The sequence below is a fragment of the Pan troglodytes genome, chromosome 2 (genome assembly GCF_028858775.2).
Source record: "Pan troglodytes isolate AG18354 chromosome 2, NHGRI_mPanTro3-v2.0_pri, whole genome shotgun sequence".
NCBI classification, from domain to species: Eukaryota; Metazoa; Chordata; class Mammalia; order Primates; family Hominidae; genus Pan; species Pan troglodytes.
The window spans coordinates 76,825,865-76,840,612 of NC_086015.1; the positions used below are offsets into that span (position 1 = coordinate 76,825,865).

At 38.7% G+C, this 14,748-nt stretch overlaps 1 protein-coding gene across 3 annotated transcripts in view; it reads right to left on the bottom strand.

Annotated features, from left to right (window-relative positions):
• Window positions 1-14,748, bottom strand: part of SHQ1 (SHQ1, H/ACA ribonucleoprotein assembly factor) — a 99,575-nt gene that overhangs the window by 79,498 nt on the left and 5,329 nt on the right. For all 3 annotated transcript variants that reach the window (XM_001141951.8, XM_063806013.1, XM_009445863.5), the window contains 3 exons: window positions 13,819-13,941; window positions 12,579-12,733; window positions 3,916-4,028 (listed from right to left, as the gene is read on the bottom strand). In XM_001141951.8, the coding sequence (XP_001141951.2) occupies window positions 3,916-4,028; window positions 12,579-12,733; window positions 13,819-13,941 (391 nt within the window). The remainder of the gene's footprint in view (window positions 1-3,915; window positions 4,029-12,578; window positions 12,734-13,818; window positions 13,942-14,748) is intronic.

The following is a 14,748-nucleotide window of genomic DNA, read 5'->3' on the forward strand; positions in this document are numbered from 1 at the left end:
AAGACTCTGTCTCAAAAAAAGAGAGAGAAAAGCCGTGTGGTATAGGTGGGGAAATGCAAACATTCATTATTGCTGTGGTGTAAAACGTGAGCAGGGAGTGGCAAAAGTGAAGCTACAGAGGTAGGCAGGGTCGGGATCACAGAGAAACTGCGATGACACACAAAGGAGTTAGGTACTTTAAGCAGAAGAGCACCAAGGACAGAGTTAAGCAGATTTTCATTTTCAGCACGTAAGACATCATACTAATGGTTCATGGTTGATGGATCTGAAGAAGTCCAGACTAGAAGCAGGGATGCCAGTTAGGCAGTTAGTGAGTGCTGCACTAAACCAGACACAGATGAGGGCCAGAAACTGATGAAGTGAAAAAAAAAAAAAAATACTACAGAGAAAAATGGTACAACTTCAGGATTGATTGAAAGTGTGGGATAAGAAAGAAGGCAAAGATGAATCCCCGCTTTCTAACCTGGGTGAATAGAGTGAAAAATGGGGCATCAATCAAGTTAGAAAATTCACAAAGACTTTAGAGGTAAAAGGATGAGTTCAATTTTGGACATGTTGAACAGAGGAGTCAAGTCAGTGGGATGCCTAGTCACTCTCTTCAATATGCTTCTTCTTCATAGCACTTGATTACAATAAAACCCCTTTAGTACGCTTCTTCTTCATAGCACTTAATTACAATAAAAATAGTGTCTACTTCCTCCACTACAATGGAAGCCCCATGGACAACACAGAGATTGAGATCTTGCCGTATGCACCACGGTGTCTTTGGTATCTGTGACACTGTTTAGCATGTACTTCATTCAGACAAATATTTGTTGAACAAATAAATACATAAATGAAAGAAGGGATACATAAAATTGTATTCTAATGCTTTTTCTCAAGTTCTGTGTTTTGAATTGAGAGCCACCTCAGAAGCAGGTGATCTTGCTCCCAGCCTTCCAATTACTATTTGTTGTCTTAATATCTACTCAATAAACCCAAGAACTTAATTAATATACATCTTTTTTCACAAATTTAGAGTAATGAAAAATTATCACAATTTAAAATGGTACAACAAATGGTATAAGATCATTTTTGTCCCTTTTCTTATCTCACAGATGTTTAGAATACTGACTGAATTCTTTTGTTTTCTCCCAAAGAAATAGGCAAGATTTTATGAACTGGTTAATGTAAAATGTATGCCAACAATTAGAAAACTATTTGGGAAGAAGAAAACCAAACACTCTCAGCAAGAGAAATATGAATACTTGGCTATAATAATAAGCAATGAGGAATGACTATTAAGAAATGCTTCAAGATGCTGTCAACATATTTTAGTGTAAAAATAATACCCCAAAGGAATTACAAATAAGAAATGGATAATAAAAAACAATCAACATTTATGGATCATCTGTTACATGCCCAGCACTATAGTGAGCTGCAAAACATGCCAAAAAAAAAAAAAAAAAAAAGATTACACCAAAATAACATCCAGATTTTACAATAAAATACTTTTAAATAACAATCTAAAATCATATATGTGCCTTTGAAATGTATAAATTTTTCTTTACAATCAACTGACTTCACCGTGTTCTGCTTAGGCTGAAATTAAAATTCATTTTCCTAAAGCCCCCCAAATCCTGACAACATGAGGAAACACTATGACTTGTAAAGACAAGTCAAACAACTTACAAATAGGTAATATTATGCTAATCTTATATACATTATTATGCTAATATTATATACATTATGTATTACATGTGTATATTACAATGTATTATCTGCATGGTGATAGTAATTTAAAGTGAGCCTTTTTTTCTCCACTCTTTTAACCACTAACAACAACAACAAAAAAAGCACTGAGGTAAAAAACATTTTAATTAAAAATTTAAAAGAATTTTAGGTGCATTTCATTTAATATTAATACATTTGGGTGAGTTAGGTAATATTATGCTAATATTATATACATTATGTATTACATGTGTATATTACAAGGTATTATCTGTATGGTAGATAGTAATTTAAAGTAAGCCTTTTTTTCTCCACTGTTTTAACCACTAACAACAAGAAAAAAAAGCACTGAGCTAAAAAAAAGAATTTTTAAATAAAAATTTAAAAGAATTTTAGTTGCATTTCATTTAATATTAATACATTTGGGTGAGTCAGTCAGCTAATATAAATAGTGAGTAGTAAGTAACACAAAAATTACACTGAGCCAAAGTCTTACTGCTATCAGAAAAGTCACAAAGAATCTTTACCTCATGACTCCCACTCTCCTCACTTAGCCCATAACTAAATTTAAACCATTCCTGTAAGAACAGTTCTTTGAGAAGTGGAAAGAATATTTCATGCATAGTATTAAAGAAAATGAGCTTCTGGATAAAGACACACAGAAGATGGAGAAAAATAAGGGCTGCTTATAATATCACACTGCTAACTATAAATTCCAATTTCCTAATTCTCTCAGGCCATAGTTATTCTTCTAGTTTTAGAAGAGAGGAGATAGGCAGTTCTTCTAATTAAGCTCCCTCCCACCTGAAATTTCAGTCTTGTAAAGTTCATTCTGTTTTTATGCTAGCCTGAGAAATTTGCTGACAATGAAATTTCCACTTTAAATATTCAGCAAGATTTTAAATGGGCTTCTTCAAATTGCTCTTCAGCGGACCTTTAAAACCACAATTGGAGAGATAAAGGTAATTAGAAATAGCAATGTAAATGGAGTTGAATCTCTCAGATGTCCTCCAAAATGTAACATACCCTGCTCTTACCCAGTTTCCCTTAGGATGTTGAACAGTTCAACCACTGATCATTACACATCACTCATTCCATTTGCACATCACAAGATATATCCCTGCCATTCCAATTAGTATCCTACTGTGTCACAGGAGATAGAATGTTAATCACGAGAGCTACAGCAGTTAAACTGAAATAGTGTACATGAAAAGGATATACAAAATGACAAATGGAGAGACTCTTTTCAAGTCTTGGCCAAGCCACTTAGTAGTAGTGTCACCTTGAGCAAGTCCCTTAAACTCCTCTCCTCATCTGTTGTGAAAACTGAATAATCACACGAGTGCACTTTATAAGCTGCAGGTACTATACCAATATAAGCAGATATGATGATTAGAGCTATATATGTAACAGTTTGGAAAATCTTGACCCAGAATTAATAATTAAGGTCTACATCAACATAAAACCCTCATTCTCCACGCATCCTAGTAGAGCCACATGTCCAAGAGAGGTCAAGCGACAATCCTTGGAAGAAATGCTGCTATCCTGGCCAGTGGGAGGTATCACAATCTCTCAAGTCATCATGTACCTATCTGTTAATTAGATAAGTTCTTTATGCAAATTTAAGCCTGATGGAGATACATTTTAGCCAAAAACACAATTAATGCCAGTGGGAAATACAGCAAAACTTCAAATTAGATTCTATTTATTCTCTACCACGAAGAATAATTATTTATTCATTGGAAACATATCACTGATTACAAGGGCTAGTGGATGAAAGTTATTAGGAAGATCCTGGGATCAGCCAAGAAATGTGGTACAGGTACATTTAAATTCTTAAAGAAATTGAAACATATTTTCATTTATGCATACCATTAATCACAACCAAAAGTTTACTTAAAAGAAGTGTAATAGTCTCATGAATTCAGTATTATATTTTTAAGCCTGGCGAGAAAAAAACTAAAAAGTATGTTAGAAGAGTTCTCTGTTGCTAAGATGAACAACTTGAGATATAAGAGGCAACATCTTACAAAGATTACAGAGGCACAACCATTGTAGGTTAATTCAAATGTCCATTAAGGTCTTCAGTCATCAATAATTTCTGGAATCCGAAATGCACATCCCTAGCAGAGTTTAAAAGACACTCAAAAATTTTAAAATAAATGTCAAGTAAATTATTTAATCCTCAAAAATCTCATTACTCACAGATAATGATCAGGATCAAACTTGGCCAGCTCAGCGGCCAGGCGCTTCTGTCTTCGTTCAGCTGCAGGGGTGAAATCTGGATCCTTAATATCAATAACATCACTCAGTTCATCCTGAGGACACCCAGAAAAGAAAGAACAATTGCTATCTCCTATTTTTAGCATTTAAAACTCAAATTTTATACAAAATGCCAAAGCACAGGAAGAACCTAACTGATCAGTAAACCATGATGCCACCTGTGACATTTAGATTCAAATCCAACAAATGTTTAAGCACCTACTACTTGGTAGGGCCTGTGAGATCTTTCTCATAAATTATCTCATTTAATCCTTACAACAAACAAGCTGACTGACAGATATTAAGGCTATAAAAGTTTAACATAAAAAACAGAATGGAATAAACCCCTACAAGCAAGCAGGAACATTTAACTCAACATCCATTTCCCCATTTACACCTAGAGATTTGAAAGTTATTAAACGTAGAGTGGCTGGATTTTCAGACATCTACACGGTCTCTTCTTTCTTCCTATAGTCTAGCTCAGCTGGTCTAAAGAAGCATTACCCTACAGATTGAATATCCCTTATACGAAATGCTTGGGAAGAGAGTGTTTTGGATCTTGAATATTTCTAAATTTTGGAATACTTGCATTATACCAGTTAAGCAGCCCTATTCCAATAATCCCACATGCGAAATGCTCCAAAGAGTATTTCCTTTGAGTGCCATGTTTGTGCTCAAAAAGTTTTGGATTTTGGACCATTTCAGATTTCAGATCCTGTAAAAGACTACATACAAGCTGGGTGTGGTGGCTCACTCCTGTAACCCCAGCACTTTGGGAGGCCAAGGCGGGCAGACTGCTTGAGCCCAGGAGTTCGAACCACCCTGGGCAACATGGAGAAACCCCATCTCCACAAAAAATACAAAAATTAGCCAGGCATGGTGGCTCACGCTTGTAGTCCCAGCTACTCGGGAGGCTGAGGTGGGAGGATGGCTTGAGCCCAGGAGATGGAGGCTGCAGTAAGCCAAGATCATGCCACTGCACTCCAGCCTGGGCGACAGAACCAGACTCTATCAGAGATGATAGATAGATAGATAGATAGATAGATAGATAGATAGATAGATAGATAGATGATAGATAGATAGATAGATAGATAGATAGATAGAATTTTTATGGGCAATTTTGATGCACAGTATATGACTTTCCATTGAAAAATGTAAAAGTCGAATCCTAAGAATCAGTTTTCCTGTCATTGCCTTTGCCTAGATGCATACATACTGATATGGAACATGTTTCCCAAGCCAAATCCTACAGAATAAACGGACATTAGGAAAACTGCCTAGGATGCCATATGGTCTTTATTCGTTTCACCAGAATTGCGAAGCAAAGAAACCTTATACAATGTGAAATACTCCTAAAATTGTGTCTTTTTTTCTTTCTTCTGTCTCACTACTCCTGCTACCAACCACAAGTGAGAAGTACAGAAACTGGAAGAAGCTTAAAGAATATTAGCTGAAAAGAAATCAAGGGAAATAACTTAGAGAGTTGAGAAAACAAACTGTTAAGACATTTATAAACAGACTTATAGGTTGGTGCCTAATAGGCAGGTTTAAAAGTTGATGGCTGTAATGCAAAAACCACTGCAACAAATGTGAGCAATGCTGAATCAGTTAGAGATAGGAGAGAGCCTCTCCAAACAATCAAAATTTCCATATAATAATTTTAAAATTCTCTCATCCCTATCACAATCCATTTAGCTTAAGTAGTATCAATAATGTTTCATCTAAGCACATACTAATATAATAAAAAGGGTCCAGAGACCTTTTTAGAAGTCACTGGAACAGGCCGGGCCCAGTGGCTCATGCCTGTAATCCCAGCACTTTGGGAGGCCAAGGCGGGCGGATCACCTGAGGTCAGGAGTTCAAGACCAGTCTGGCCAACATGGCGAAACCCCGTCTCTACTAAAAAATACAAAAATTAGCCAGGTGTGGTGGCATGCACCTGTAATCCCAGCTACTCAGGAGGCTGAGGCAGGAGAATTCTTTGAACCCAGAAGGTGGAGGTTGCAGTGAGATGAGATCGTGCCACTGCACTCCAGCTTGGGCAATAGAGCAAGACTCCATCTCAAAAAAAAAAAGAAGAAGTTGTCACTGGAACATCCAGAACATCTTAATGTTGTCAAGTACAAACATTCTGGGCAAAAACCAGATTACTGGCTGTCTCCAAACTTATAAAAATTTACATTCCAAAAGTTCCTTTGCAATTTACTTTTTGGAGAATTAGAATATATTATACCATATCCTACTGAAATACTATCATGTAGTATTTTCCTTTGAGTGTCATGCTGGTGCTCAAAAAGTTCTGGATCTACATCTCAGCTCCAGTGTAATCATGCAGACTCTCTGAACCTCAGCTTTCTTACTGTCAAGTCCAGTAACATCTCTATCACAGCACTAGGTATTAGTTTCCTCTTTGCTTCCTGTGCTATAAAAAATTTGCACAAACTTGGGCTTAACACAATGCACATTTATTATCTTACAGTTCTGGAAGTCAGAAGACCAAAATCAGTCTCCCTGAGCTAAAATCAAGGGCTACACTCCTTTCTAGAGGTTCTAGGAGAGATTGTTTGTCCATTCCATCTTAGAAGCTGTCCTCATTCCTTGGTTTGCAGCCCCACATCATAATACCATTCCTCCATCAGCTTCTTTTTTTTTTTTTTTTTTTTTTTGAGACAGAGTATCCAGGATACTCTCCCCATCTCAACATCCTCAACATAACCAAATCTGCAAAATACCTTTTGCAACATAATGTAACATATTCTGGGGAGAAGCACAAGGACATTTTTTTGGGGAAGGGGACAGTTTTCTGTACTACAGGCTGTTGTGAGGATTAAATGAGATAATACAAGTAAGGAACAAGCAGAGGCCTCACTACATTCAATAATGTCGGTCTCCTTTCTCTCTGTCTCCCTCTTCCACTGCTGCTCCCTGTTACTCACTGGCAAACTTCCTACTTCCCCTCCACTTCCATTTCCTCACTTGCTAATAGCAATTTTAAAACACAGACTTACATGTTCTGCTTCATTATTTCCCCTTGACCAGAAATAAAGTCATAAATGGGGTATAATCTGTGAGTCTCTGTAGACAACTCTACATTTCAGAGGGTAAATGGACCGACATAACCCCAGAAATTTAAAAACTCTAACTGCGCTGAGAGTAGCCCCAGACTGTGAGCACAGCTCTGCACAATCTAGCCCATCTTGTTGTTCTTCAACCCCATGTTCACCGTCCTCTTCTGGCTCAAATACGCTCAAGCCACTCACTATTCTTTCCATTTCTAGATAACGTCAATCAATTCCAATCCTGAGCCTTTACGCTTACAGTACCCTTCTCATCATTGAGAACTCAGTGCAAATGTCACTTTCTCAAAGGAGTCTTCTCTGGGCATCCTAGCCAAAGTAGTACCCCCAGTCTTTCACCTCACCCCATCCTTTCCCTTTACCTGTAACTATCTGTCATTATCCTGTTTACTTGTTATGTGTTTACATAATTACTGTCCATCTCCTCACTAGAATGTTCTCTGAGGGTAGAGATCTCATCTATCATCTTCTTCACTGTATCCCCATCACTGTGCCCGGTGTCCAATATTAAATCATCTATTCTGCAAATAGTGCTAGAGGGCCTGCTATGGAGTAGAAACTGTTCTGGGTGCCAAAGTGGAAATCCAGTAATAAACACACAGCACACAGACCAGGTCTCTACTCTCATGGGAAGGAGAACTGACCAATAAGAAAGCAGCTCTTGGACAGGCATGATGGCTCACGCCTGTAATCCCAGCACTTTGGGAGGCCAAGGCAGGCGGATCACCAGGTCAGGAGATAGAGACCATCCTGGCTAACACGGTGAAACCCCATCTCTACTAAAAATACAAAAAATTAGCCGGGTGTGGTGGCGGGCACCTGTAGTCCCAGCTACTCGGGAGGCTGAGGCAGGAGAATGGGGTGAACCTGGGAGGCGGAGCTTGCAGTGAGCTGAGATCACGCCACTGCACTCCAGCCTGGGCAACAAAGCAAGACTCCATCTCAAAAAAAAAAAAAGCAAGCAGCTCTTTTTCCTCTTTCCTCTTCCCCCTGGCCTCCAGATTCAGGGCCTCCACTATAATCATGCAACATGTACACAGCAGAACCTGAGTGTTCAGAGCAGTGCAAGCCCCACCCAGGCTTGCTCTATGCACAGTCACATGCAGCAGCCCTGTTCAAACTGGACTCTAAAAAGAAACAGAAACAAACTAAAAGCAAAGGTAGCTTGGGGTTTAGAAGTAGAAGGCATTAATCAACCAAAGGGAAGAAAGAGGATGAGAAGTGTTCAACTGCAGTAGGAAAAAAAGGTTCCTTTTTCTTTTAAACAATTGCTATGGCCACTAGTTATTAGAGCTATTTAAAGATAGACATTGCCAAGAAAAGGTCAGGTAGGATTTAAATTAAGTTTATGGAAGTTTAGGCACAGGTTAGGCAGAGACAATCCAGAAAGAAAATAAAGAACAATGAACACATCTGGCTAGTGGGTATCCTGGAAACAATGGCCTCAGGTCCCCGTGTAGCCAAAAGAAGGACAGGGCCAGCAAGCCTGGCGTCCTGCAGCACTGGCAGCAGCAGTCCCAGGAGCTTGCTGGGTTGGCGCCCAGAGACTCTAGGATTGTTGCTGCTGGCAGCCACCACTGCCAGAAGCTTGTTGTGAAGTCCTGACTTTGAGCAGCTAGGGCAGTTTTCCAAAGGCACCCTGGTGGCTGGCAGCAATTTCAGAAAGGAAAAAAAGACTGGGGATAGGAAGAATATATCTCTGGGTATGGGGAGTGGAGGGAGGAATGTTCAAAGAGAATTTGTTTCAGCAAAAATATTTTATTTTCTTATTATCAGTATAAAATATAGATGTTTACAAACAAATCCTGTCTAAAAAGTTGGAGGCAAAAAAATATGAAAGACTTCTGTAAAGGGCTAAATTATTCAATGAAGAAAAGATCCCTGAGTGTTGAAATTATGAATAATTTTTTTACTTTCTTCTTTGTATTATATTTTTATAATAAATCTGTATTGCTTTTATTATTAGAAACAAAAAAGCCATTTTTCGTCTACAGGGGGAGGAAAAAGCTGTAAAAATACTCATATGAGTAGTCAATGAAGCTGTATGGACATCTCTTCATCTATAGGCAGAACTAGAAAAAATAAACTTGTGAGAAAATACTATTTGAGAAAATGGTGAAGTTTTCAAAATCATTTTAAATTAGAAAAGATGTTCTAAAATCTCTTATTTGTGATCATCATTTCAGTTTCTTCTAGCTGCTTTACTCATAGAATTAGGGTCATATTATTAACCTTACATGATCACTCAGTTTTGAACCACTTGTTACGGCTGCCATAAACAGCAGCTGTGAATGAAGAAGAACTCTACAAGTAATTAACCAATTATGCAAGATTTCTGCGGCAATATTTCATAAAACCTATCTACCTTAATATCTTCAAGAGGATACATTTGAATTTTTGGGATCTTGGGCTTACACTTGATTTCTAAAAGTCTGGTTGCTGCACACATAGTGCTCAGCACAGTGCTATCCAAATCCCCTGGAGCAAGGTGAGCTTCAGGATTCACTCTTTCAGAGTTTAGAAAGGTAACATGGTGCGCACACCATACTTTATGTAATAACCTCTAAGATGTCTGGGGCAGCACCCATATCCAAACACTACTTCTACAGGAAATTTTTGAATATGTACACTAAGTGGGATTTAAAAATCTGTATCAGTTCAGGTTAAGTTTTGCCACCAAATTAAATATTTTAACTTTTAGTTTTCAGAACTTTGTGTGATCCCAGTATTGCACATATGGGGTTATAAACCTGTACTACAAGTAGTATACTATTTACGTTATAAAACCCTTAGAGTTTTCCCAAATGCTCAGTTGTTTTTCCCCTACATTAGGGAATATTCATTCAAATTGTTTAGAAAAGCAATGCTCTTGCAATTAAAATTTGAAGAAGAGTTTAATGATTTTAGATGATTAAGCCATTTTAAAAGCTTAGAATAATAAACATTAAATTCAGTGGTTCATTTCCTTTTTTATTTTTTTGAGATGTAGTCTCACTCTGTCACCCCGACTGGATGGAGTGCAGTGGCGCAATCTCGGCTCCCTGCAACCTCTGCCTCCTGGGTTCAAGCGATTCTCCTGCCAGCCTCCAAAATGGCTGGGATTACAGGCATGCGCCACCACGCTCAGCTAATTTTTGTATTTTTAAGTAGAGACAGGGTTTTGCCATGTTGGCTAGACTGGTCTCAAACTCCTGACCCGCCTGCCTCAGCCTCCCAAAGTGCTGGAATTACAGGTGTGAGCCACCGCACCCAGCCACAGTGGTTTATTTCTGATGGGAAACAGAGGGATGTAAACAAAAAGGGATTAGACAGGAGTCAACTATATTGGTTAATGTTTAATGTTTTTAACCTAAGTAATAGATATCTATGTATTTGATACATTAGTTAAGACATCCAAAAAGATAGAAAGTATAGCAGCTTAAAAAAAAAAAAAAACAAAACCTAAATTATCAAGTGAACATTTTCAAGATACAAGAATTTCTGACCTAAAAGGGACTCATTCTAGGCTCACATTATGGCATTCCTACAACATCTCAGCAACCTGTCAGAAATCTTTCAAAAGGATTTTCCGTAAACAGAAGCAACAATTAAGTAACAAATCCCTGGCCTCAAGAAGCACTTCTAATGTAAATGTAAAATCCATACTTAGCCTGTGTGACATTTATTATCATTCATGTATAGCGTTAGATTGGCAAGCCCAAAACAGCCTGACCACAAACTATCTCTTGGCCAACAATTGAGGGCCATTCACTGTAGTTCCTGCTACAGACAAAACTGACTCTATTCTAATTGCCTCTGAGATCACCAGCGATTGTGATCAAGCAGAGAATATGGGCAGACCACAACTCAGCAGAAAAACACCTAAGTTTTTAGAAGGAAGGCTATTTCACCAGCATTATTTGCTCCTAAGTAAATCTCAATTTTGTTCCCTTTAAGGAATTTTGAAAGCATTTTATATTTTTCAAAGGCAGGAGTCTTTACAGCATTCTACACTTTCCAAAGAGTTTTCACAGGCATTATCTTTTTAAATTTTCAAGACAGCCTTATAAAGTAGGTGGGCAAATTTATCCCCACTTTCCAAAGAGGAGACAAAACTTACTTGTGGTCAAATAACTGGCCTGGTATCCCAAATCTAAACAGAGCTAGGAGCGGGGCCAGAACCTAGGTCTTTTCCCTCTCCTTGGTAAATTCAAATATGTCTTAAGATAATAAACCACATTCTAAACAGGTTTTGTTTTGTTGTGTTTGTTCTTTGAGACAGAGTCTCACACTGTTGCCCAGGCTGGAGTGCAGTGGCGAGATCTCAGCTCACTGCAACCTCTGCTTCCCGGGTTCAAGGGATTCTCCTGCCTCAGCCTCCCGAGTAGCTGGGACTACAGGCGGGTGCCACCATGCCTGGCTAATTTTCTATATTTTTAGTAGAGATGGGGTTTCACCGTGTTAGCCAAGATGGTCATGAGCTCCTGACCTCGTGATCCACCCGCCTCGGCCTCCCAAACTGCTGGGATTACACGCACCACCACATCCGGCTAATTTGGCCAACATGGCAAAACTCCATCTCTACTAAAAATAGAAAAATTAGCCAGGCGTGGTGATGGGCGCCTGTAATCCCAGCTACTTGGGAGGCTGAGGCAGGAGAATCGCTTGGACCCGGGAGGCAGAGGTTGCAGTGAGCCAAGATCGTGCCACTGCACTCCAGCAAAGTGAGACTCTGTCTTAAAAAAAAACAAAAAAAAACAAAAAGAATAAATAAACAATAGGCTGGTCACAGTGGCTCATGCCTATAATCCCAGAACTTTGGGAGGCCAAGGCAGGCAAATCACTTCAGTTTGAGACCATCCTGGCCAACATGGTAAAACCCCATCTCCACGAAAAATACAAAAAACTAGCCAGGCGTGGTGGTAGGCACCTGTAATCCCAGCTACTCAGGAGGCTGAGGCAGAAGAATTGCTTGAACCCTAGAGGCAGAGGCTGTCATCAGCCAAGATCGTGCCACTGCACTGCACTCCAGCCTTGGCGACAGGGTAAGACTCAGTCTCAAAAAAAAAAAAAAAAAAAAAAAAAGAATAGAAAATGGTGCCTACTATACACCAAGAATTAGACAATTTGATCAAAACACACAATCTCATTCTCACCAGGAACATTCTATTTCATTTATATACAGAAAAGAAGAGACATCATGCCGTAAGTACATGATTTCACTTTTCAGAAGTATAAAACATAAAGCTTTGCAGGAAGTATGAGAGAGGAGTTCTGTTTTGTACTTGGGAAACTTCATATCTAGAATACTGAATAAAGGGGAGAAAAAAGAAAGCCACGGGGTGTCTGTAAGAGCAGTACAGTTAGGCAGAACAGCCAATGAAATGCAAGGGAATGCACGTCTATGTACTTTAGCTGTGTTAAGTGCTTTAAATACAATCACCTCCTGTAATATTATTTTTTAAAACTACCAAGTGTAAGCATAACTGAAATTAAAATATCCAAATGGAAAAACCCTATAGATCAAGATCTTTCAGAAAGACAACATACCTGTAACCGCTGCAACACTCCTGATCGTAAGTTTCCAAATCCATAGTGGCACTGCGGATTCAAAGCACTTTCTGATACCTCTTCATAAGGTGTCTGCTCAATTTCCCAATCAAACTCTTCATCATCAACTACTTCCTCAGGAATCTCAGAAGCACCTGAATGTGTTAAATTTTCATTTTTTTTAAGTATTGGATTTAAGTACAACTAGGGGAAGAAAAAGTATAGGAAAAAATGCCCACAAAGATGTACCAAAAGACATCTACCAAATGTACTAAAAGAATATTCATAGCTCCGCTATTCGTGACAGCAAAAAAAAAAAAAAAAAGAACCAAAAATGTGGTATGTTCATACAATGGAATATTACAGAGCAATGAAAGCAAACGAATCTCAGCTAGAATATGAATAAATCTCACAAAATAATGTTAAGTGAAAGCAGCCAGACAAAAAGAACACATACTGTATGATCTACATATGCAACGCAAAAACAGGCAAAACAGAGGATAGTGGTTACCCTGGAGACAGGGCAAAGTAATGGAAGAATACAGGATGGTATTCTTCGGGTGTTGGAAATGCTCCATTTCTTGACAGAGATGGTGTTCACTTTACATCAGTGGTTCCCAAACTTTTTGGCACCAGAGACCGGATTTGTGGAAGACAACTTTTCCACAGATCAAAGAGGTAAAGAGATAGTTTTGGGGGATGAAACTGTTCTACCTCAGATCATCAGGCTTTAGATTCTTAAAGGGAGCACACAACCTAGACCCTTCGCAGGCACAGTTCACAGTAAGTTCATGCTCCTATGAGAATCTAATCTGATCAGACAGGAGCCAGAGCTCAGGCAGTAATACTTCTGGCCCTCCGCTCACCTCCTGTTGTGCAGCCAGGTTCCTAATAGGCCATGGATCAGTACTGGTCTGCAACCTGAGGGTTGGGGATCCCTGTTTTACGTAACTCACTTAACTGTATACTTCTGATCTTAGCTCAAGATGCTAATATTTTGCCAACCACAAAACGCTGTTTCAATTGGTCCAAAAATGTGAGTGATCTGGTTCAATAGGATTTTTAATGTCTTAATTATATCACCAAAGAAGCTATTTTCTCATATGGTTTCACATGACCACCTTATACCTGAAGTATTTTCTTCAATTTCCTATTCACTATATCCCATTTCCCGTACAAATACACAGCATTCCAAATATTTCTATTTATCTTAATTTCCTCCCAACTGCAATAAACATACCTATTTCTTCCACAAGTGGTTTTGCTGTCCTGGATTTTCTTGGTGCCAGAAGAGCAGTTAACATGTTCAGCCCCTCAAAATGCTGGCCAGGGGTTTCTTTGGGCAGGCGAATGGTAAAAATTCCTTAAAGATAAATTTGTTTTATGCTTAGATTAAAATGTTTAAAAAGCTGGGCACAATAGCTTACACCAGTAATCCCAATACTCTGGCAGTCTGAGGCAGGAGGATCATTTTAGCCCAGGAGTTCAAGACCAGCCTGGGCAACATACCAAGACCCCATCTCTACAGAAAATAATAATAAAATCTTTTTAATTAAAAGAAAAAAATAAATAAATAAAATAGTCAAAGACCTCACAAATATATCTGAGAAATACATGTCTTGGTAAAACATAATTCTATTTTACAGGCTCTAAAACTATGCCCTCATAGATTTGGTGAATACAAGTCAAGATAGAAAAAGGTTCTTAACAAGGGTTTTTCAGAAGCTGTCATTTCTATAAAAAATTATTAATCTGGCTGGGTAAGGTGGCTCACGCCTGTAATCCCAGCACTTCGGGAGGCCAAGGCAGGCGGATCATGAGGTCAAGAGATCAACACCATCCTGGCCAACATGGTGAAACCCCATCTCTACTAAAAAATACAAAAATTAGCTGGGAGTGGTGGCATGTGCACCTGTAGTCCCAGCTACTTGGGAGGCTGAGGCAGGATAATCGCTTGAACCCAGGAGGAAGAAGTTGCTGTGAGCCGAGATCGTGCCACTGCACTCCAGCCTGGGCAACAGAGCGAGATTCTGTCTCAAAAAAAAAAAAAAAAATTATTAATCTGTGAAAGCTACAGAATACTTTAGTCTTATACAGTATGACCTTTACCTACTGATAATATTAAAAATCCAAGTTAAAACTTATAAAAATCAATGGCCTAAGAAGGTAA